General features: G+C 54.5%; 10 protein-coding genes across 10 annotated transcripts; 6 read left to right on the top strand and 4 right to left on the bottom strand.

Moving 5' to 3' along the window:
- Positions 1-84: 84 nt before the first annotated feature.
- M409DRAFT_59280 (uncharacterized protein) lies at positions 85-1898 on the top strand (the record flags this gene model as incomplete). The annotated part of the gene is made up of 2 exons (XM_033814141.1): positions 85-1404; positions 1458-1898. The coding sequence occupies 2 exons, from the start codon at positions 85-87 to the stop codon at positions 1896-1898; spliced, it is 1761 nt and encodes a 586-aa protein (XP_033662169.1).
- Positions 1899-2533: 635 nt separating this feature from the next.
- M409DRAFT_28318 (uncharacterized protein) lies at positions 2534-4111 on the top strand (the record flags this gene model as incomplete). Its single annotated transcript, XM_033808980.1, has 4 exons — positions 2534-2926; positions 3080-3203; positions 3255-3874; positions 3926-4111. The coding sequence occupies 4 exons, from the start codon at positions 2534-2536 to the stop codon at positions 4109-4111; spliced, it is 1323 nt and encodes a 440-aa protein (XP_033662168.1).
- Positions 4112-4648: 537 nt separating this feature from the next.
- On the top strand, positions 4649-5933 carry M409DRAFT_69884 (uncharacterized protein; the record flags this gene model as incomplete). Its single annotated transcript, XM_033818484.1, has 3 exons — positions 4649-4666; positions 4718-5632; positions 5670-5933. 3 exons carry the CDS (start codon positions 4649-4651, stop codon positions 5931-5933), a joined length of 1197 nt encoding a protein of 398 aa, XP_033662167.1.
- A 292-nt stretch (positions 5934-6225) lies between these two features.
- Positions 6226-7946, bottom strand: M409DRAFT_69883 (uncharacterized protein; the record flags this gene model as incomplete). The annotated part of the gene is made up of 3 exons (XM_033818483.1): positions 6226-6636; positions 6681-7860; positions 7933-7946. The coding sequence occupies 3 exons, from the start codon at positions 7944-7946 to the stop codon at positions 6226-6228; spliced, it is 1605 nt and encodes a 534-aa protein (XP_033662166.1).
- A 683-nt stretch (positions 7947-8629) lies between these two features.
- On the top strand, positions 8630-9859 carry M409DRAFT_69882 (uncharacterized protein; the record flags this gene model as incomplete). The annotated part of the gene is made up of 3 exons (XM_033818482.1): positions 8630-8986; positions 9041-9703; positions 9761-9859. 3 exons carry the CDS (start codon positions 8630-8632, stop codon positions 9857-9859), a joined length of 1119 nt encoding a protein of 372 aa, XP_033662165.1.
- Positions 9860-10277: 418 nt separating this feature from the next.
- M409DRAFT_69881 (uncharacterized protein) lies at positions 10278-11354 on the top strand (the record flags this gene model as incomplete). Its single annotated transcript, XM_033818481.1, has 2 exons — positions 10278-10591; positions 10664-11354. The coding sequence occupies 2 exons, from the start codon at positions 10278-10280 to the stop codon at positions 11352-11354; spliced, it is 1005 nt and encodes a 334-aa protein (XP_033662164.1).
- A 494-nt stretch (positions 11355-11848) lies between these two features.
- On the bottom strand, positions 11849-14844 carry M409DRAFT_59275 (uncharacterized protein; the record flags this gene model as incomplete). The annotated part of the gene is made up of 2 exons (XM_033814140.1): positions 11849-14664; positions 14721-14844. 2 exons carry the CDS (start codon positions 14842-14844, stop codon positions 11849-11851), a joined length of 2940 nt encoding a protein of 979 aa, XP_033662163.1.
- A 1929-nt stretch (positions 14845-16773) lies between these two features.
- Positions 16774-17943, bottom strand: M409DRAFT_69879 (uncharacterized protein; the record flags this gene model as incomplete). Its single annotated transcript, XM_033818480.1, has 2 exons — positions 16774-17869; positions 17918-17943. 2 exons carry the CDS (start codon positions 17941-17943, stop codon positions 16774-16776), a joined length of 1122 nt encoding a protein of 373 aa, XP_033662162.1.
- Positions 17944-18221: 278 nt separating this feature from the next.
- M409DRAFT_28310 (uncharacterized protein) lies at positions 18222-19382 on the bottom strand (the record flags this gene model as incomplete). The annotated part of the gene is made up of 1 exon (XM_033808979.1): positions 18222-19382. The coding sequence occupies one exon, from the start codon at positions 19380-19382 to the stop codon at positions 18222-18224; it is 1161 nt and encodes a 386-aa protein (XP_033662161.1).
- Positions 19383-19769: 387 nt separating this feature from the next.
- M409DRAFT_59272 (uncharacterized protein) lies at positions 19770-22880 on the top strand (the record flags this gene model as incomplete). Its single annotated transcript, XM_033814139.1, has 1 exon — positions 19770-22880. One exon carries the CDS (start codon positions 19770-19772, stop codon positions 22878-22880), a length of 3111 nt encoding a protein of 1036 aa, XP_033662160.1.
- Positions 22881-23017: the final 137 nt, after the last annotated feature.

Raw genomic sequence — 23017 nt, 5'->3', positions numbered from 1 at the left:
AGCGGCGTCACTACCAAGCAAACCACGAATCTGGCCGGAAACAAGAGACGCAGTCTCTCCGGTCAGGGAGGCTTGCTGAACAGGATGTTCGGCAGCTCCAACAATGGCAGCAAGGACGCGATAGACACCACTGCAGCAGAGGGTAGCCCCACCGAGACGCCACAAAGTCCCAACCTCACAAACCACATCAATGCTATCCAGGAAAACAAGGATGAAGCCACCGACGATGCCGGTGGCGACCTACGAAGTCTAACTCGCGAGCCCGCAGAGGACGGCACACAAACGGAGAAGAAACGCAGAAGCAGTGGTGTTGGCCGCGCACGCGACCTCTTCAGCAGCGCCAAGCAGTCGCTGTCAAATCTGAGTGCTTCTCCCGAGCACAAGGCTTCCAGCGGCAACCAGTCCTCCATGCAGAAGCTGGGAAAGTCAGACCCAGCGCTCAGCGTCCCCCAAGGTTCCCTCAACAACTCTGCAGGTGAATCTGTGCCAGGCCCTCGATCGACATTCCGGGTTGGAGTGACCGAGGACAAGAACAAGAAGTGCAGACGTACCATGGAAGATACTCATGCCTATCTCTACAACTTCTTGAGTACCCCTGCGCCATCGCTGGGTTCAGAAAGTTCGTCTCAGAACCAGAACGCGCTGACTGGCTCACAATCCCGCGACTCCACGTTGTCTGATGGTAGTATTAGCACCAAGACCAGCACCAACAAGGAGGTTGTTGAGACAGATAACGGCTACTTTGCGATCTTCGATGGACATGCAGGTACCTTTGCGGCTGACTGGTGCGGCAAGAAGGTACACATATTGCTGGAAGAGATCATCCGCAAACACCCAAACACACCGATCCCGGAATTGCTGGACATGACATTCACCACTGTGGACCAGCAACTGGAAAAGCTACCTCTTAAGAATAGCGGCTGCACCGCCGTGATTGCGGTGTTGCGCTGGGAAGACCGGATACCTAACTCTCAATCCGCTACAGGCTCAACGGCGATCGCACCCGCAGCTTTGGCAGCGCAGAAGGGTGAATCAAAACCTGACCTACAGCAAGGTAACGCAGATGTGCCAGTGACGGCTAATGTGGAAAGCAAGCTAAGAGAATCAGCATCACGTCAACGCGTCCTGTACACAGCCAATGTCGGCGACGCTCGCATTGTTCTGTGCCGCAATGGCAAGGCGCTGCGCTTGTCGTACGACCACAAGGGAAGCGACGAAAACGAAGGCAAACGTATTGCTGGTGCTGGAGGGCTTATCCTGAACAATCGCGTGAATGGCGTCCTGGCTGTTACGCGTGCCCTTGGCGATGCCTATATGAAGGACCTCGTCACAGGACACCCGTACACGACCGAGACAGTCATTCAGCCCGACATTGACGAATTCCTAATTCTGGCCTGCGATGGTGTAAGTTCAATATTTGTACTTTAACCACGCACATCACTGATTTGTTGCCATAGCTTTGGGATGTCTGCTCTGATCAAGAAGCAGTGGACCTCGTTCGAAACGTCCAAGATCCGCAAACTGCCTCCAAGAATCTCGTCGACCATGCTCTGGCACGCTTTTCGACAGACAACCTCTCTTGCATGATTGTTCGCTTCGATAATAAGGCTTTGCAGCAAGCCCAAGAAAGCAAGGACAACCTGATCGGCGTGGAAGGGGACCCAGCGACCAAGACGGGTGGAATCAGCGAGGCCGAAGCGCTAGTCAACGAGACTAAGAAGCAGTTGGACGAAGGTAGCGATCTCGCTGGTCTATCTCGACCGACGACTGGTGAAATTATGGAGGAAGTGGAACAGAAACAAGAGCCCGGCCCAGAACTGAACCCCGCGGCGCTCGAGGCCGCCAGGAAGGACATCAAGCCGAAAGAGGACTCTACACAGCCAGCTTCAAGCGGATAACGATGTTGAGCGACGTGTGTACTGGTTGTTTGGAACGATTCAGTGACGAAACGAGGCAGGACGATTGACGGGGAGTGGGTTACGAGGTCTACATACGGTGTTCACGGCGCGCGATTGACTGCTTCCTCGGGCGCGCAGTGGCTGCGCATTAGTGGCATAGGCATTGAGCAAGAAGCGTAGCTGATGTGTAGTGCAAAAATCAAAGTTTCATGTGAAGAGCATGTCAATGAAGTGAGGCTTTGACGTTAGGTCTTGCGTGAGGTTTGCTGCGACTTCACTCAGTCAACCGATGCGATAAGCCCTTTCAAACGGTTGAGGCTCTTCGACGCTGTAGACAAGAGCATTCACAACGACTGACTTGCGCTGAACAATCCGACGTCTCTTGCACTTCGGCATTCACTGCCCCGCAAAACCGCACCCCACACAGACAATCTCGAGTTGACGTCGTTGGTCAGATCAAAGATCGCGTCGTCACAACGGAAGGAAGGCCGCTGCAGATAAGTGGCAGACTTCGCACTGCACAACATACGCCGCCTGCACCTCCACCCCGCGACCATCGCCCACCCCCGCCGCGCCACCCCCTTGCACCCACGACGACGAGGCTCCAATGCCTGCGGGCTGCGTCGCCGCCCACGATGGAGGATGAGCGCGCTGCCCGTGATGAGGCTCTGAGCAACCCCGAAGGCCCGCAGCGGCAGCGGGCGGCAGGAGTCGAGCCAGTCGAAGCTGAAAGTGAACCATCCCGCGTCCAGGATGGCTGGCGTTCGTCTGCTGAGCAGCACCACTTGCACCTGCAGGACGAGGAGGCGACGAGTCACGAGGGCACCGAGACCACCGCCGCCGCCAGCCCAGCGCTGTCATCAGGCCATGCGACCACTGCTGCCGCCGCTACCACTCCTGCTGCTGCTGCTCCGCTGCCGTTCGTAGCGCCGAGCGATCTTCTCCGTCCGTCACGCGCCCAGTCCACCCGTCCAGTCACTCGCGATACCCCGATGTCACCTCTCGACAGGGAGCAGATCAATGGTTTGGTGAGTCCTTGTGCTTCCTGTTCCTCCTCTTGTTGCTGCTGCTGTGCGTCCCACGAATGGACGGCACTTTGCAGCCGGCTGACAACACCTTTTCTCCCCGCCGACCATGATGACTGGAGCGATTCGTGGCTGACTGTCGTTCTTGTTGTGTAGCGCGCAATTCGAGCCTTCCTCAAAGTCCGCACGAGCTACGATGTCCTCCCGCTCAGTTACCGGCTCATCGTCTTCGATACTTCGCTGCTGGTCAAGAAGAGCCTGAACATCCTCACACAGTGTGGTGAGTCGCACATCATGAACCTGGGAGCGGAAAGAGTGTTAACGTTGGCAGGAATCGTCTCTGCCCCGCTATGGGATTCCAAGACATCCACGTTTGCTGGACTTCTGACTACCTCCGACTACATCAATGTGGTCCAATACTACTGGCAGAACCCCGATGCTCTCCAACAGGTCGATAAGTTCCGCCTGGACAGCCTACGAGAGATCGAGCGAGCCATCGGAGTAACGCCAATCGAGACCGTCTCCATCCACCCACTCGAGCCACTATACGATGCCTGCCGCCGCATGCTTGCCTCGCGTGCTCGTCGTATTCCCCTGATCGATACTGATGATGAGACGCAGAGAGAAATGGTAGTCAGCGTCATCACGCAGTACCGTATCCTAAAGTTCATCTCAGTCAACGTCAAAGAGACACAGAATTTGCGCAAGCAGTTGAAGGATATCAAAGTCGGCACATACACCAACCTTGCCACTGCGACGATGGAGACGCCGGTGATGGATTGCATTCACTTGCTGGTTAAGCACAGCATATCGACTGTTCCCATTCTGGACAAAGATGGTACGGTTCTCAATGTGTTCGAGGCCGTCGATGTCATAGCACTACTCAAGGGCGGCGACTATGAGAACAATCTGAATTTGACTGTGGGCAAGGCATTGGAGAAGCGGTCTGATGTGAGTTGGTTATCAGTCTGGAACGTTACATCAGACACTGACTATTGCTAGGATTTCCCTGGCATCTACACTTGCACGCTCAGTGATCGCCTGGACACCATCTTCGACACCATCCGCAAGTCTCGCGTGCACAGACTGGTGATCATTGACGAGCAGAACCAGCTTAAGGGGCTGCTGTCACTCAGTGACATTCTGGACTACACGCTCAACAGCCCGCTGGGTGATACCGACGAGTAGAGAAGGGAACGAGACTTGCAAACGATTGGTAGCGAAGAGAGAGTTGAAGAGAAGTGGGGAAGACGCATATGATACCCATGCATTGTATGATACTACTAGAACCCGTGCCTGTTCAGAGAACGGCAACAGCAGATTCAGAGTTTGAAAGCAGAGAGGCTTCATCGGCTTCCCTGAATGAGAGAAAGGTTAGATGTGAGTTTCCTGTCCCTGTACCTATTTCTCGCGCATACCTCTCAAAGCAGAGAAGGAGCGTTAGTGATTGTTATTTTCTTTCGGCAGTACTAGAAGGATTGCCAACCTGGGCGGTTTTCACGAGCTTCGTTCTCCGTCTTACCCTAGCCAGTTGGTGGAGCCTCGTTTCCCATCCGTTTAGCGACCTCAGCTGGGACGAATCCAGCAATTATTCGCAGTGCAATGCGAATGCGGCAGGAAGGTACAAGGTAAGCCACATGCTAAGTGCGTGGTATAAAAGCCAAGACTACCTACCTCCAAACGAGAGAAGAGAAAAGAGGCGAGTCCTCCCACACAACCGCCGACATGTCGTGGATTGGGCAGGTGAGCAGTCAATATCATCAATATGCGTGCCCTCTTTGATGATTTGTACAGGCTATGCTCAATCTCAATAACTGGTACCACGGCGTCAACAAACTGAAAGCATCCGTCAAGAAAGACTCGAACCCCGTTCGTATAGGAGTTGTCTCGGCGGCAGCGATCAACTTCGTGGCTCTCTTCGACCCCGTCGGCACACACCCGGGCGCCACCGTCGTAGCCATAGGCGCAAGAGACAAATCCAAAGCCCAAGCGCAGATCGATCATTATGGCCTCGGCGGGACATGCAAAGCCTACGGCTCCTACGACGAAGTCGTGAACGATAAGGATGTGGACGCTGTGTATATCCCCCTTCCGAATGGGTTACATGCCGAATGGGCGATCAAAGCGATGCGGAAGGGGAAACACGTCCTCATCGAGAAATCTATCACCTCCAACGCAGCGGAATGCCGCGAGGTCGAGAAGGTCGCGAAAGAAACCGGCAAACTCGCCCTCGAAGCCTTCCACTACCGCTTCCACCCCGCCGTGCACCGCGTCAAGGAGCTCATCGAAAGCGGGCAGTATGGCAACCCCAAGGAAGTCTTCGTCCGGATGAGCGTCCCCAGCGACGCGATGGCGAAGAACGACATCCGCTTCCAATACCCCCTCGGCGGCGGCGCCTGTCTCGACCTAAGCTACATCTTCTCCTCGGCTTGCTATTTCGCCTGTCCGACCCCTTCCCTCCCGACAGCAGAAATCACCATCCAAACCGCCACGCCCCGCATCCACCCCGTCGACGCCCAGATCGACGAGGCCATCGACGCGACGTTCACCCTCGAGCCCCCTCCGGCGACAGGGAAACCGGCTGTCAAGTGCCACGTCTCCGGGGATCTCAATCGCCCGTATGTATGGGGCCTGATCCCCTGCTGGATCCCCAAAATGCCGTTTGCGCGGATCGAGCTGGAGAGAGCAAGGATTGAGTTTAATAATTTTGTGATTCCGACGTTTTCGCATTCGATTGTTGTGACAGAAGGATGAGCGGGGGAGGTTGGTGGCGGGGAGTAAGCGGACCGAGAAAGTTTGGACTGATGGGCCGGTTTGGGGGAAGAGGGGGGAGGTTTGGTGGAGTACTTATCGGTATATGGTGGAGGCTTTTGTGGAGGGGGTTAAGGCGAGGGAGGAGGGGAGGGATGTGGAGAGGCTGCCGTGGGTTGGGCTAGCGGAGAGTGGGAAGATGATGGAGGTTATTGATGCGGTTTATGAGAGGGCCGGGTTGGCTGTTAGGGGGTTGTGATGTGGCCAAGATAATGGTGGTTCCTTTCTCATTGTCGCGGTATTCAATGAGGTATGAATCATGAAGTCCCTGAATGCATACCCAATGCCATGAGTTTTCAATCCACCCCTTCAACGCTATCATCTTCACCATCGTCACTGTAAGCCGCAATCTCCATCCTCCTGCTCTCTTCCAACAGACTGCAAAGGGACACAGCCGATCCAGCGGGTCTCCAAGATTTCGGATTCGCGCGTTGGTAAGGCTCCAAAAGACTGTCCAGTGAACAGTGAGATCCATGAGAATCGAGACTCCCCTAAGGCCTCGTGCTGATGTTCCCACGCAATGGCAGCAGCCCAGTCTCCCTACCAGACGTCTCAGGCGTTGCGGTACCAGTCCCAGCTGGCGTACCCATACCGCTCAACGGACTGATAGTTCCAGATGGAGGCACGGGGATCTTGATATCCTCTGGACTGCCTGGTACGAGTCGTGAAGGAAGGTCCGGGATGTGGATTCTCTTTGCGCTGTTGTTGTAGGATGCTGGGATGATTTCGATGATTTCGTCGCGGGGGAATTCGAGGTTGGGGATATCGTGGGCGGAACAGGCCATCAAGTAGCCGTAGAGGACTCTCAGGACGGACTCGTGGGCGATGATGAGGAGGTCGTTTTGTTCGCGTTCGAGCTCGAGAATGATAGGCTCGAGGCGGACAGCCAGATCGTGGTAGGACTATGATTGTTAGTCACGTTCAATAAACGATTATTATGACTTACCTCTGCTCTGGGATAGCGATGATGGTATGGATCTTGCTCATGTTTCGCAACCTCATCTGGAAACAGTTCTCGAATACGGCGCTCACTCAATTTCTCACAAACGCCTGGGTTGAGCTGGCTCATCTGGCTGCGCTGTCGTACTCGATAGCCTTTGGCCTCCAGGTGTGCTGCAGTTTCAACGGTCCGCTTTCTCGTCGATGTCCAGATTGTCAAGGGCTTCAATGCTGATGACTCCGGCGCTCCTTGTTTGATAAGATTCTGGTGCTCAGACTCGCGATGCGCAAGCAGCGCTTCTGACATCTTTCTTGCATAGTCTTGACCTTCGGCGCTCAAGCTTGCATCACCTTTGTAGTTCTCTTCGTCTCTGGTAGTTCCGGCGCGACAGAAGTAGGTCTGACGGCTTTTGATGTGCAAGTTCAGGAGGTAGAAGACGATTCGTTGAGACAGATAACCGAAAGCACACGCGTTGACGACCACTCGCTCACCGGCATTGATCATCTTCACATAGTGCAGATCGGATTCTTCAACTGTCTCATAGTGAGGTATCCGTGCGTTGATGCGCTTAAGGTAATCTTGCACGGCATCCTCGGGTGTCCAGCCAATGTAGTCCGGCGAGCTGATCTTGACGGATCTGACGTTTTCCTCAATTATGCGCTCGTCAGTGCAGGTGCTCTCAATGAACATTGTCTGTACGTTGTGCTTCTCGAACTCCTTTGCAAGTGCACGGCGTCCCCCAGCCAGAGGATTGACCGCATCGTAGATAGCGATCTGGCCGTTCTCGTGGTTGAGGAAGTTCAGGATGTCTTCTCTACACTTCTTGAGAATCTTGTTGCGGAGTAGCACTGAAGACGTGCTGGCATTGACATGAAAGTAGTCGTCCGGAACCTCGCCCTTAGCACCAACAAAGGCTCTTCGATAGTCGCCCAGGTGAAAGATGTGCGTCTTCACACCAAGCCATCTCAAGTACCGCGCGAGTGCAACGCTGGTGTGAGTCTTGCCTCGAGCGGGCAATCCCACAGTGGCAATGACGATCCGACCAGAATGAAAGAGTCGGCCAGATTCCGTAGAGTAGAGTTGAGCTGGAGCCATGGACTCCTTCTCTGGTAGATCGTGAATGGCATCGACGTAGGTACTGGACCGTCGGCGGAAGTTTAGCGACTTGGCCGCAACATCTGCAGTTCTGTTTGCAGACAGTCAGTACATTGTGTCATAAAAACCGCACAACTTTGAGCGCACTGCAAGGTGTACTTACAGAAGAGTGTCCATCTTGCCTTGGAGATTGTGCCTTGGAGCACGCCGATATGAGTCGAAGTCCCAGTCACAATACACACTGCCGCCCCTGCCCTGTTGGCAGGGTAGAAACGAGAAGCTTCCTGATTCGGGCCTGCAGGGATTGCTGCTGCTTTACAGATCCAAAGTAGTCGACAGGAATGCGAGAGGGGAGTGTTGTATGTCGCCAAGTTGCACACCGCAGGTCCAACGAAAAGTAGTCGGGAGGCCCTTATCCAGAACAAAAGCAAGTTGGGCCCGATAGCAGCGGAATACTCGACAGCTTGATATATGTGTTTTGGCCACAGTTCGGCGGCGGCGCAACGGTTCCAACTGAGGCACAAGCTGACGCGTATCTTGGTCTGCGTGATTTTGAGCTGGTCGGTAGGAGAGAGCGGTTTCAGAGTCGAGGTGATGTTGTAGGAGCTGGATGTGATCCCCGACCATCCGCAAGCCAAACGTCGAAGGTCGGATCTCACCAAGCCGAAATTCAGCCGCTAGCGCGATGATGTCTCTCAGGCCTCTTCACTTTTTGAAGCGAAGAGGAAACACGCGAGCTCATCCCATCACCACGACCACCCCATCCACCACCACTCCATCTGCCGGCCGACGACTTGGTTGGGAGCGCATCGCATTCACCTTCGCCGACCCCCGTTTCCTCCTCCCCCGACGCGCACAGAATGGCTGCAGCGCCTCCTTTAGAAAAGCCTGCAGTCCCCATCGAGGTCGATGTCGCGCAACCCGTTGCCCTCCCTCCCATAAGGACAAATGGCTTCCTCGATACCGTTCTTGACACATATCGATCCTTCCAAGCACGGAGAGATGCCCTTGGCCTCAGCAATCCCGGCACAGTCGATCAGATAGCGAAAGAGGTGCAAAGGGATGTCTTCCTCACAAACCAGACCTTCTCAGGTCTGCGCGCCGAGCTCAACAAGAGCTTCTCCATCATGCCTCTGTTCCAGATAAGCCATGCTTTCTCGAGTGGATCGCAACTGCTATCGCCATACACATTCCTAGCTCTCTACGGAACCAACAACGTACACTATCCTCGAGTATTCAAGACGGCATCACAAGCTAATAGTTTTCAATAGATACTCTGCCAGGCACAACTCGACTCGGACGCATCGTTCTCCGCTCGCTTCAATTCCCGCCTCACGAACCGCCTCATCTTCAAGACCTCTGTCCAGATTCAGCCATCATCAATGGCAGGCCCAGGTGGTGCGCAAGTATCTCTCGAGCAAGACTACACCGGCGATGACTTCACCGCTTCGATCAAGAGCATCAACCCCAGCATTCTGGAAGGTGGCTTGACTGGCATGTTCATTGGATCCTACCTGCAGAGCGTCACTCCTCGATTAGCGCTTGGTTTGGAGGCTGTATGGCAAAAGCCTGGCGGCGGCATGGGACCAGAGGCGGCTGTGAGCTATGCAGGAAGATACAAGGGTGACGACTGGATTGCAAGCGCCCAGCTCTTGACACAAGGAGGACTTCAGCTGAGCTACTGGAGGAAGCTCGTGGAGAAGGTGGAGACTGGTGTGGACGTCAACTTGCAGTTCGCTGGACTCTCAAGCGCAAATGCCATGATGGGTGGTGCGAGAAAGGAGGGTGTCGCTACGCTGGGTGCGAAGTACGAGTTCTCGCGATCAATCTTCCGCGCGCAGGTCGACAGCCAGGGCAAGATTGGGTGCTTGCTGGAGAAGGTCGTTGCCCCACCGGTCCGCGTCACATTCGCTGGAGAGATGGATCATGTCAAGGTATGTTGTGGACGAAGTAGATCGGGATTGAACATAACAAGCTAACGAATGTTGCAGAACTCCGCCAAGCTTGGTCTTGCTGTTTCCATCGAAGCGTCAGGCGAGGAACTGATGGAGCAACAAGACAAGGTCTCGCCGGCCATCCCTCCCTTCTAGATTGCGATCCGCCATTGCTCTCTGGATCGGTACTCTTCTCTCTGTACAATAAAATCAAAGTGTCGGCGAGCTCTGCATGTGCTAAGCCACGTGCGGCTGGCTCTCGAGATTCTGAAGAGGCCTTCTCATCAGTCGGGCTCAGGATGGGATGGGTTGTTACTAGCATAGCGTTGTGGAAGCAGGCGCGGTGTAACGCTACGTAGAGCATACCATGTGTACATTTAATGTCACGAAAAGACAGACATTTCTCAAGGGGATCGAAAAATGCGAAATCTCATGTAAGCTGGTGCTGTAAGAGCTTTGATATCTAGTCGCACATGTCTAGGCGATCGCCGCTTCGATACCCAGCTACCATTTCCAACCTCACCTGTCTTCGTAAACCATCTGCTAACTCAGCACCACAAACGACCGTCTCAAAATGGGCTCTCTCCAAGAAGAACAAGCACAAATCCCCGTCATCGACATCAGCCCCGCCAACAAAAACGCCCCAGCAGAACTCCTCGATGCCGCCTGTCGCTTCGGTTTCGTCTTCGTGGCGAACAACGAAGCTGGCATCTCGCCAGAATTGATATCGAAAGTCTTCGACATCTCCACAGAGTTTTTCGCTCTGCCGAATGAAGTGAAGCAGGAGGTGTCTATTGCCTCGAACAAGGCGGGCAAGAATCATGGATGGTTAAGTCAAGGGGTGGAGAAATTGGATCCGAAGGTGCAGGTGAGGGCGGATGTCAAAGAGTACGTCTACAAGTCAAGGAACCATCTTTCGCTCATCACTCTGTATACTGTACTGACACATGAACTGTCCAGAGCCTTCAACATGGGCCTCCCCGACTCCAAAGGAACATTCGAACAACCTCTCCCCTCGCCCATAACCCAAAACCTCTCCATAATAACCTCCTTCCAATCCGCCTGCTCCTCCCTCTGCGACGCCATCCTCACGCACTTCGCCACCGCCCTCCAAATCCCCACAGACTGGTTCACCTCCCGACACGACCGCACCAAGGGCCCCTCAGGAACAGTCTTCCGCTTGCTGTACTACCCCCAAACCCCCACCAAAACCGACGTCGACATCCGCGCGGGCGCACACAGCGACTACGGCTCTATCACTTGTCTCTTCCAATTACCAGGCCAACCGGGGTTGGAGATCAAAACCCCTAGTGGGGACTGGGCGCCTGTCCCCGTGGATCCTCTCGACCAAGCGAAGGAGGGCAAGGCGTTGCCGATATTGGTGAATATAGGCGATTTATTGGAGGATTGGACGGGGGGACTGCTCAAGTCGACGAAACATCGGGTGGTGTTTCCCAAGAGTGAAGAGGGCGCGGGGGATCGGTATAGTATCGCGTATTTCTGTCATCCCTTGGATGATGCTCTTCTCGAGCCGGTGCCGAGTGAGGTTGTGCGAGAGCATGTGAGGACGCATGGTGGGAAGGAGAGGAAGGTCATCACGGCGAGGGATCATCTCATGGAGAGGTTGGCGGCGACGTATAGCGTGAAGTAAGAGCAAAATCATTTTGACGCAGAACTGCTGTTTTTCCATTCATGTGTTGCCATTCACCGGGATTGGTCTTTTACGTGGTTCTGGGCTAAGCTGATCTACTCTGCCGCCTTGAAACTTGATGGGTATCATGAAGTCAGTCGTAGCCACCAGAGAGAAAAGCCACTCTTGCTCGCATAAGCACATCATGTCACCCCCACCCTGTCATGTCGCAGTAAAAACAGTAGTTTCAAAAACCAGGCCAACTCCCGGAGTGAGACGCCCATCGGCCGTCGTAAGTCATCGCAATCGTAGCAAAAGGTCGTTTGTGAAGTAGAAAGCAAGTCGTGTTGGGTTGAACAGGGGTGAGAAGTCAAAGTCGAGATGAGGATTGGGTCGTGTATGAAGAAAGTCGTGTTGAGCCGAAGAGGGAAGTAGTCGAAGATGAGTTGGTGATCGGGTCGTGTATGTTGTGTAAGAGCCTGGGCTCGTGTCGCAGTGTCAAGCAGCTAATTCTGCTAGAACTGCTGGTTGCCCTGCAGAAGAAGCTCAAGCATGTCCTGGCCACCAATGTCCGGTCCGTACATTGAGTTGGTGACGTCGGCGCCGGTCATATTGAGGATGGGATCAAGGGGTAGAGCGTACCAGTCCTGCGCCTGCTGGTCGTTGAAGCCGCCGTTCGAGAAGGCATCGTAGCCATTGGGGGTGCCAGAAGACATGTTCGTAGCGTTGGCAGTGTTTGGAGAGTGCGTGCTGAATCCTGGTGGCGGCATAACCGAGTACGAGTTGTTGGCACCCATAGGATCGAACGTCTCATTGTTGATGCCGTACATTGGATTGTCACCGGCAACAGTGGACGGAGACACCATGTTATTGTAGCCCCATTGCTGCTGGTTTGGCACTGCCCCGGCTGAAGCTTGCGAGTCGTAGCGAGCATGGGAGGACTGGTTAGACATGGGAGTGAGGCGGGCCTGCTGAGCGAATTCGTGATGCTGTCCTACGCGACGACTCTTGGTGGCGCGACCACCATCTGCAGCGATCCGAACCAGACGTGGCTTGAGGTTCCGAGAGAGGGTGTCGAGAAGGTCGGCGAAACGGCTAGCAACGTGGACATCATCGACGATGCAAGTCCTCAAGGCCTCCACAGTGCGATCCATGAGGTTGAGTGAGTCAGTCACGTCGCTCTCAGTCGCGCCCAGAGAGAAAGACTTGAACAGCATAATGGCGACGCTGATGATGCGGAAGTACGTGCGGACTGGTGCATGCCTCAGGTAGCCATCGGTGTTGAGCTCCTCGACGACCACCTTCAACAGGTTGCGAGCGGCATCGCCAACATTCTGCATGTAATGGCGATCGCCACCAAGCCACTTCGAAAGAGTAGCTGGTGCGATAGCGACAGGCTGGCCATCCGAGTTCGAAGAGGCTACAGCAGCACGAGCCATTTCAAGAGGCGGATCAATGGGCGATGGCTGGTCGTTGGCACATCGCTCGGCAACAGCTTGGAGACCGAGTGCGTTCAGGTAGACGCGGCAATATTCGAACTCGATTCGCAATATGCACTTCATGTACTTGGGGATGACCTTGCAGTCGTCGAACTCGCGCTGCCAGTCTCGAAGGGGCTGCTGAAACTGCTCGAGCGCTGCCTTGTAGTTGCCATTGCGGATGAGGTCGCGGGTGAAAGTCTTGTTGGGGAAGATCTTGTTATTTCCATCCCTCATGAGTGCAGCCATGCGAAGCCAGAAGTGGAGGGTGATGTCCTGCACGCTGTCTTGCTGGCCGAGCTGGCGTCGGAAGAGATCGCTCTCTTCTGGCTTGCTGTAGTATCCCGGAAGCATGGAGGTCAATCCCAAGCGGCCGCTTGTCTGAGTCACATAGACCAAGAGTAGATCTCGTACGTTGCTGCGACGCTTGTCGTATGTGGTCAGGTCTTCTGCAGAGAGTGGACCGCCGTCCGAAGATCGTGCATGGCGCTGCCACTCACTCGAGTCGAACACACCAATCTCCATAGCAAGAGACATGGCCATACCCAGAAGCATCCAGCACAGGCGATCGCTTCGCCAGCAAGGCTCGAGCCAAGCATCCATGCGGTGGCCGCCGATGCCTCGCGGGACATCTTCAGATGAATCTGGTGTGCTCAGCGGCTGGTCGGGCAGCATGAGATCGTCGTCGTCTTCAGTTGGTGGGAAATGCATTGCTCGTGGGTGCCACTCGGTTAACAGTACCAAAGACTCCACGGTGCCCAAGGTTCTCAGGCCTTTACGGGTGAGTGGGTTGACGTCGCAGCTAGGCTGAGCGCCAGCACCGCAGAAACCACCGCCAAACTGCTCTTGACCCCAAACAAGGCGATCGATCATTCCTGAAAGATAGTCCCAAGTCTTCTGGTGAATGGCGTAGGGCCGACTCTGAGCTCCTGGACCGTCGAGCTTCATATGACGCGATGCGACCAGAAGCATGGTGACCGCAAGCATAGGCTCCTCCTCAAGCAACTTCTTGTGAGTGCTTGGATGTCTGAAGTCAGGGAGGGCGACTGGGGTCAGAGGTGCCAAGTACTTGTAGAAGTAGAGGATGTAGTCCATGCCCTCCTTGGCAGTGAACCAACCAGCGCGCACGAACTTGAAGCGGCTCCATGCCTTGGTAGCGGCAGCGTAAGTCGGATTGTCAATCGGAATAGCATCGAAAAGGCCATCGTTGTTGGAAGTCTGGCCAGTCTGAACTCTCCACAGCGGATCGTTCTGCACTACAGACATGGGTCCATTGGTATAGCTTGTGCCAGGCAGCTTCTCCACGATCGGACTAGTCGCAGATGGCACAGAGGCGCTCGTGAAACCATTCAAGCCTGTGGTGGGGCGAGTGCCACTGCTTGTCATGCTGTCCGACCTGCCGGCTTTGGAAACTGCAGCCTGGTACAGTACCTTTAAGGCGTCGTGGCCACCATGAAGCTCTGCATGTTGTAAGAATGCAGCAGTGTGCTCACTCGCCTTCTCATCTTCTTCGCCATATTGCACAGATCTTGGAGCGGTTGGGCGACGGAGAGGTACGGTTCGTCCGACGGAGCCACCGGGCGTGCGAGGACGTTCGACATACTCGTCCTCAACTGGTTCTTCGTACTCTGGGACGGAAGACCTCAGTCTCTTCCTGTTTCCGCCGCGGATCTCGTAGACCTCGTCGCCTGCTTCGGAGTCGTTGTTCTCGTTGCCGTTCTTCTTCTTGCGGCGGGTCGCCGAGAAGTAGCACTCCTTGGACTCTCGGCGGCAGCGCGTGCACGGTGGGTCGTGAGGGTTGTCGACGGAGCCCAGATCACATCTCACCTTCCTCTGGCGACATGGGATACATGCTATACAGTGGTCAGCCTACTCCAGCACTCCAATCTATCGGGCTCACACCACATACCCTGATAAGTGCGCTGGTGCTGTACCCCAGCGTTGCCGGCCTGGCTCCTCGGTGGAGACTGCGACTGGGAAGCAGTGCCATACTGGCCGTCGCCATTTGGCATGGCATATGCAGAGGCCGTCATGGTCGGGCGTGTTTCAATGGCCTGGTGGACGCTGAACCGCTTCAAAGCGCACTCCAGGTAAGCCGCCGCCTATAAAGTGGAGGTGGGACCGGGCAGATGCAGGGCTCTATCTGGCCTCGTATCAGGTCGCGTGGGATTGGTAGATTGTCAAATGGTGTCAAGTGTTGTTATTGGGTAGGAGGATGATGCAGATTTTCGTGGTGCAGGTGGTGTGCTTGATGCTCATAGTCGCGAGTGCATGGCTACACCGTGGTAGTCGAAGAGGGTTGTTGTTGTCGTTCTGAGTGTTTGTCTGTTTGATGGAGCACAAGAGCCGTCGACTCGATCAAAAGCCGCCAAGGTGTGGCTGTGCAGTATGACTAATTAGTCTTGGCAGACACGTGGGGGTGGGGAAGTCGCACAGCCCCACGTTCACGTGCTCTGGCAAGATGAAGTGAATATTCCATTTTGTTGATCAAGAATTCAGAAGCTGGCGGGTCGACAGACAGTTTTTGAGTTCTATGTAGGTTCCAACAAGTCTAGATCCAGGCCTGACGTCCGCCGCAAGAATCGTCACTATCGCCGCAAGGCAAACTCGCTGCACGACATGACAATGTAGAGAGCTCAATTGGGAAGGACTATCTGCACTATGAGCCGGCTCTGTGGTACCGACACCAGCATGAAGACGCGCCTATAGACTGCACACGCGCGTATCGCTACGATGCAGCTGGCTCTGAAAACCGCATTGGCGCCAGCGAATATCTTCCTGCAATTCCAAATACAAGCGATACACCTCGCGCTGTAGTCGTGCAAGATGCGTAGCCTCGAAGTCTTGGCCTGGTAAATCGTGTATCGATTGGAGATGAAGGAGCCTTATCATTCGCATGATATGTGCCGGATTGATTGCGTATGCCGCCTCCCGTGACAAGGACAACTGCGAGGAAGTTCCGGATGGCGTCAGAGTCGTCAGGCGTGCATTGCCCTGCAAAGGACGTATCGTGTGTAGTGTCTCGACCGCCATGTAGCAAGAACAGCCTAGCATTTACCTGTCCAGCAACTCTGATTAGGACAGTCCGGAGAAAGTCTCAATATCTGATCGGCCTGGCGAAGCCCGCCAGTTCTGTATCTCATCGCCGTGACACAAGCACAAGCTAGCGTGATGGAACTATTGTCGTTCTTGCTGCAGATATGTGTCTCTATGTCGTGCGGCATGCATAGCGGCTGTTCGTACTCCACGCTAGTTGCACATCTGACAGCGGTCCGTCCGGGGAGAGCGATGCAAGGGGTGTCACGAGATGTGACCACAACCCTGTTCCAGGCCCACGGAGTGTAAAGTATGAAGATATGTCTGAAGCTTTTGCTATGATCCAATGGATTTCTGGGGTCACCAGTGTTGCAAGGGATGGCGGCGCGGTTAAAGTGTCAGGTGGCAGTCACACCACGCAAAATGACGGCTATTCTGGATAGCGGTAGCATGACGATACGCGGCCTGCAGATCATATGAGAGAGACAGAGGGGCAGACACACGAAGAATGTTGTGACAGTAGAGTTCTCGTCGGATTCAGAGAGGCCTACCTGAACAAATTGAGCTCCCGCCGAGTTCCATCCACCAAGAAGCTCGGTTCTCAGAGACAAAGTAGTTGTTCTGATGGGTGTACGTGCTTTGCGACACTGTCGTTGCTGGAGCCAACATTGATCTCTCACAGGGAGCACTAGGCGTTGGAGCGGCCACGGTTCGACCGCTACATTCTCCAGGTGCTCATGTCTTCTTTGGCGACGTCCTGGATGAAGCAGGCCTGGCGCTTGAGATGGAGATGTCGGCCGATACTGGGAAATCGAACTCCTGAAGACGAGACAGAGGTGGCTGGGCGAGCGGCAGACTGCAGACCTGGATGCTGTTGCGTGGTGGCGAAGGTTGGATCAAAGACCAGAACTAGAAGCTCTGTACTTTCATTCCACTCGTTTCTGTATCTTTGGCTCCCGGATGCTTCCACGCAACCAGTCGGGAACGAAGGCTTTCAACCCCAACTCTTTCTCATCTCCATTTTGGACAAGAAACCTGTCTTCTGGCTTGTAGGTACTGGGCTCGCTGGAGACCTTAAGATCAGTCATCTGTTCAAGCCTGCACATCCCTAGCCCAATGTTGCCAATGCCCGCAAGGAACTTGCCTGTGCTTCGCTTCCTTTTATCGTCCCGTCGGATGTCAATACCTCCTAGAGTAGACGAGTCGATACCTGATGACGGATTGTATTCGAGCTTTTCGGGGGCGTCGGCAGACTGGTCGAATAGTGTGATAGGGAGTATTCGCCTTCTCACGACTCCAGTGTGGTGTGTCCTGATGGTCAACTCTTGACCAACATAGCAACCTTTCTTGAAGTCGATGCCACCCATAATATCGATGTTGCAGTTCATGGGTAGACTCTCGTCTCTTGGCATCTCCTTTTGACCCTCTGCCACGCCCCTCAGATATCTTCGAATGGTGTACGCTGAAAGTGGTGCCTGTTCCGCGTCTTCCAAAGCATGTTCCACCTCCGAGTCTGCCAGAACCAGCCTTTGCCCCATTCCAGGTGCTCGACAATCCGTCAACGTGATAGTGCCATCATTGTTGGACGTGGTTTGAGGCTGTCCGTGTGCCGTCCATCTTTCATCTTTCCACATACTCCAAACATTCAACTCCCCTTCTTCCACCAGCCGTAGCTTGAATTTTGAGCGCAGCTTATGCCTTTTCAGATGCTTCAACAGGATCTCCGCTTGATCTGCATCCACTTCAACCAAGTACCCAGGCTCTTCAGAATTGGTAGCTTGTTGCTTGTGCCAACTTGAGCCAGAAGTTGGGTAGATGAAGGAATCGTGTAGCACTTTCCCTTGAGCTGTCAAGAATGCCGCATAGAATCCGCTGGTGGAATCGGAGCGAACGTTGTTCGTGATGATGCCCTGCATGAACTTTGGGGCATCGTGTCCGATCAGAGAGATGAGGCGACGGTTTGTGAGTCGAGCAGCTGCAGATGGCGGTGGTGGTGGCGGAGGAGCTTGAGAGGCACTTGCGCTATACAGTCGACGACGTTGTCTCAACAAGCATCGTGTACACACGTACGGTGTACTCGATGATCGGAGAGACATGTTTCGAAGTTCAAGATGTTGATCTGGAAGCAATGGAAGTTGAAGGCACCCGACACATGTAGCTCGCAAGAAGGCCGAGGCTTTAGTAAGCGGCATTTTGATGAGGATGTTAGGTGAGATTTGATTAAGCGCGAGGTTAGGGGCTATTATTCTAGACTGCTGCATAGACTGTCTCGCGATCATGACATTGTAAAGGCGCATGCTATCTTGGGTATCATTTCGTACAGCTTCCCAAACTCCTCGCTAATCGTCCACAACGCATAGACTCAAACACAAAATCAGGCTGCCTCTAGGCCGTCTTTGCCATCTGCTTCTTCTTCCTCCTTCCTCAATTTCTCAGCCAGCCGCTTCCTCTCTGCATTCTTGAGTCGCATCATCGTGACCTCGTCCGACGTGGGGGTATGCAGAGTGCTGGTGGCGGCTTTTGGGGTGCCTTTGAAACTTCCGAACGATGGCACTTTTCTCAGACCAGCGCCATTGCCCAAGTCCGTGTTCTTGATCCTTTCGGTAGCCGGTGTGATGGGCCCTTTGCTTGGGGTCTCTGCCATAGGTCTCGCCTTGGCCTTGGGTATACAGTCTGGCTCTTTGCCACTCAGCCAATCCACGTTCTCAAACACAGTCCAGATGGGAGATTCGACACCTCTCGAATCCTCAGCCTCGGCCATCTTGGGAAGATCTGTCATGGCAGCGTGTGCGCCCACGATGCTCTCGAAGACTATGATTGCAGTAACATAATCCTTCCGATGCTTTTCGCCATCAATCTTGATCTTCTTGTTCTTTGAATGAAGATCCTCAATCTTGCCAAATCGACTGAACCGCGATCTGAGCTCGCTCTCGTCCAGGCCAGGAGTATCGGCAGGATATCGAAGTTTGATAGTCCGATCAGACTCCTCCACGCCCTGCTTCTTTGCTGTTTCTGCCTCTGCTGGCGCCTCCACGGGACCCGCGTTCACTTCTTTCTGCTCTCGCTCCCATTCTTCTTGTGCCTCTCGCCGTAGCTGCTCCTCTCTCTCCTTTCTTCGCCTTGCTCCGTCAGCAGCCAATCGATTCAGCTCTTGCTGGAAAGCCTCCTCTGCCTGATATTCGTCACGTTTCCGCTTGATACCAGCACTCTCTCTCCTCTCTAGATCCTCTTTGAGTTGTCTTCGGCGATCAGAATATGCCGATTCTCGCTGCTTCTTTTCTTCTCTTGCACGTCGGGCGTTGTCATAGAGCTGCCGCACGTTCGTATCAAGCAGTACATCGTATGCGATTTGCAGTAGGTGGAATTTGTCAAGCGCTTCAGGGTTAGCACCGACTTTGTCGGGGTGGTATTTCAGGGCAGTCTTGCGATACCCTCGCCGAATTTCCGACTCGTTCGCGGCTGGGGATACTTCGAGCAGTTCGTAGAAGTCGTGTGAACTGTTGAGCGCATGCTCCTTGAGGTCGCCATCGGCCATGGCTCCAGTATATGCGCTATCGTCCAGGCATGCGCGCGGTGAAGTGAAGGTGTTTGGACTGAGATTTTAATTCAAGCAATCCAAGATCGAGTCAGAAGCTTGAAGTGAGGTCATGCTCGACGTCTCTCCTTCACTGAGACACCACGCGTTGCACGACAACTAGCCACAACAACCTGCCAAAACAACCTCATTTCAGGACAACCGACACTCACTCATCGCTAACGAAAGCACACATCACATTCTTCCGCCAGTCTCTTCTGCTGAAGTAGACGCTCACTTGCGCGGCGCTGCTTTGCATCTTGCAGCCGCCTCATCGACCACACCTCTCCGCCGCCCAAAGCGCAATGCACCCTCGCTGCAACGTCCGCACACACGACACGGGGCAGCATGGCAGAGGCAGAGGCGGTGGATTCTCCATTCACCCGCATGACGCTAGGTGACTGTCTCGACGACCTCACCGTTCGCTTCCTCCTTAACTTGCCGCCGGGCGAGCTCAGCAGCATACCACGCCTGTGCTTCCAGGTCGAAGAGGCACAATGGTTCTACGAAGATTTCATCCGCCCGCTCAACCCAGCCTTGCCGGGTTTGAACCTGCGCGACTTCCTCCTGACACTCTTCAGGCACTGTCCGCTCCTCAGCGGCTTCGATGCCACCCAGCATGTCGCGGCGTATGAGCAGTTCCTGGAGTACAAAACTCGCGTACCAGTCAGAGGCGCGATTCTGATGAATGATGATATGGACAAAGTCTTGTTAGTTCGGGGCTGGAAGAAGGGCTCTAGGTGGAGCTTTCCCAGAGGCAAGATCAACAAGGACGAGCCCGACCTGGACTGTGCTATTCGCGAGGTCTATGAAGAGACTGGGTTTGACATTGAAGGAGCTGGCCTGGTGGAGAGCAATATGCAAGGAGGACATGTCAAATCTATCGACGTCACCATGCGAGAACAGCACATGAAGCTGTTCGTCTTCCGCGGAGTCTCGTTGGATACCTACTTTGAGCCGAAGACGCGCAAGGAGATTAGCAAGATCCAGTGGTATAACGTCAAAGATCTTCCAGGATTCAAGAAGGCGAAGGGCGTGGCGGGGCAGGGTCAGGGAGAGGCGGCAGCCACCAAGTTCTATATGGTGGCGCCTTTCTTGGGACACTTGAAGAAATGGATAGGTCAGCAGAGGAGGTCTGACTCGACGGCCGCGCAGGCGCAGCATGGCAGAAACCTGTCGGCCGCCAATAACGGCTTCTCGACGGGCATCACCGAAGATGAGGGTGACACCGAAGCAGAACTTGGGAGTGAGGGTGCTCATCGACATGTGGACCGGTCAGCAGACGAACTGAAGCGCCTGCTCTCCATCGGCGGTCCTGCTATGGAGCTGCCACATCAAGGCAATGTCGAAACCGGTGGCCAAGCCAACAGTCTTCTGGCAATGCTTCATGGCGGCCGACCTGCAGCTGGTGGAGATTCCATTCCTCACACGCCTTTCGAGCAGATTGATCCTGCATTCCCTCCGAAGGAGCCAGAGACGCCTCAGCCCCGTCACCCTCGTGATCCTGCCGTTGGCTTCCAACAAGCTGTGCCATCGTTCCCATACTCGCCGCAGCAACTACAGCAACACCAACAGCAGGTTCACCGAAACTATTCCGTACCGATACATGGGATGGACAGGCCAACCTCTGGGCACTTCCAGCCCTCTCAGCAGCCCTCTCAGGGAGCCGTGCCGCCTCACATGCAGCAGCAGTTCGCGCAATCGCAACAAAGACAGCACAGCATGCCAAGCTTTCCTCCAGGTCAAGCGATGGGACCGCACTTCAACTATAACCAGGTACCTGGGGCACAGAACGGCAGACCACATTCGCATGGACCATTGCATCCCCAGTTCGCGAACATGCCACAGTTTGCAGGGCTTGCGTTGCCTCTTGCAAGCCCCCTGAATCCTGTTGGAGATTCTTCCAAGCCTCCAGGATTTCCATTCGACCAGATACTCAATGCTAATCAGAAGCCGATTGGTAGTGACCCGTCAATGCCCGAGCCGTCGAAGTTGCCGCCGCCGAAGTTGAATGCCCATTCCGCCAAACTGCTGGACGCTTTCAAGAGCTCGAGTGCTGCAAAGTCTACAGTCACTGACATACAATCTAGAAGCTCGAATGGCCAGAGAGCAGGAAGCCAGCAGCAAGCCGCCTTGCTCGATCTGTTCAAGAAGTCGCCCGCTCCTGTAGCACAAGAAAACCCCGCGCCAGCATCTCCCGCTTTGACAGACAGTACAGAGAAGCCTGTACAGCCTCAAGCCAGTGCAAGGAGACCAACTCTGAACGAGATTACCCGTACTTTGCCACCGACGCCCACTATCAAGGCACCTGCTTCGCCGGCTTCGTCAACGCAGACTGTGCGACCACAACCGCCAAAGGAGGCTGTAGCGCCTGTGCAGCCTGCACTGCCGACCCAGCCGAAGACCCATGTACGGACGCAGCCTGCACAGACGATGCAGGCTCGGACTGTAGAGGAAATGATGGACCGACCGAAGTCTCGTGGGCAGCTTTATGATCCTGCAAATCCCCAGAAGTTTGTCCGTGGCTCATCACAGACACGAGTCGAGGAGCCAACAGAGCCGAAGCCGCCTGTGGCGATACTGCAGAAGCCCAAGACGATACAGACGTCTCGCTCACCAAAGGCCTCGCCTCAGGTGAAACCGAATCAGCTCCCCACCGAGAAAGCATCCGCGCCTCCGCAGATTAGCATTCTCCAGAGACCTGGCTCGTCAGCTGGTAGAGCACCACGATCACCGATTCCACAAAGCCCTCTGCGGCATGAATCGGCGAAGCCGACATTCCAACCTCATGTGCTTAAGCGGCCAAGCGGTGGAGACGAGAACGCTGCCACCTTGAGGCAAGACAGCATCAACATCACGCCTGGTGACGATAAGAAGAATCACCTGTTGTCGTTGTTTGGTAAATCGTCTGGGACGGCTTCGGGCCTCACGCCCTCACCAAATGTTGCTGGCTCGTCGGTACCAGTGTCTCCAAACCCACCTGAAAACGGACAGCAGAAGAACGCTCTTCTGGGCCTCTTCAACGGCGCTGCGGCACCCGAAGTGGAAGCAAAGACTCCAGAACCGCCTGCTGCCCCACAGATCCTGCCCGAGCGCAACCCATCAAGTCAAGGTCAACAACCGAACGGCAGCCAACAGGCAGCACAGCAAGTCTTGCTCAGCCTCTTCAAAAAACCCAGTTCGGGCGGCGGAGACAGTCCAGGCACTCCCATCTCACCATTCACTCTTGGGACTCCTGCCACGAAACAGCCGCCTCTTAAGCAGCAGCTACCGCTTTCCACACAAGGTCTTGAGCCGAGATCCAGATTGGGAAGTTTAGCTACACTTGATGGCAATGGTCCGACCAGCGGCCAGCAGACTCCGAGAAGCGCCACTCCAACGGAGCAGACTAAGGGCTTCTTGTTGGATTATTTGAATGGAGTGGTGCAGAAGGAAGGACATCGTGGTGCGAGGAAGTGAAAACAATCACGTTGTGTCATGAATAGGAAAAGACCTCTTAGGAGTAGAGGAAAAGTTTTTGAAATGACAACATGGATGTGATGATTGGTCTTGACGCTTTCGCTTTTTCGTTTCAGTTTTTGGTGCTGTGATTCCTT

This window comes from Zasmidium cellare (genome assembly GCF_010093935.1).
Source record: "Zasmidium cellare ATCC 36951 unplaced genomic scaffold M409scaffold_42, whole genome shotgun sequence".
NCBI lineage: Eukaryota > Fungi > Ascomycota > Dothideomycetes > Mycosphaerellales > Mycosphaerellaceae > Zasmidium > Zasmidium cellare.
The sequence above is the reverse complement of the archived record's forward strand: the minus strand, read 5'-3'. Positions and strand labels throughout refer to the sequence as shown.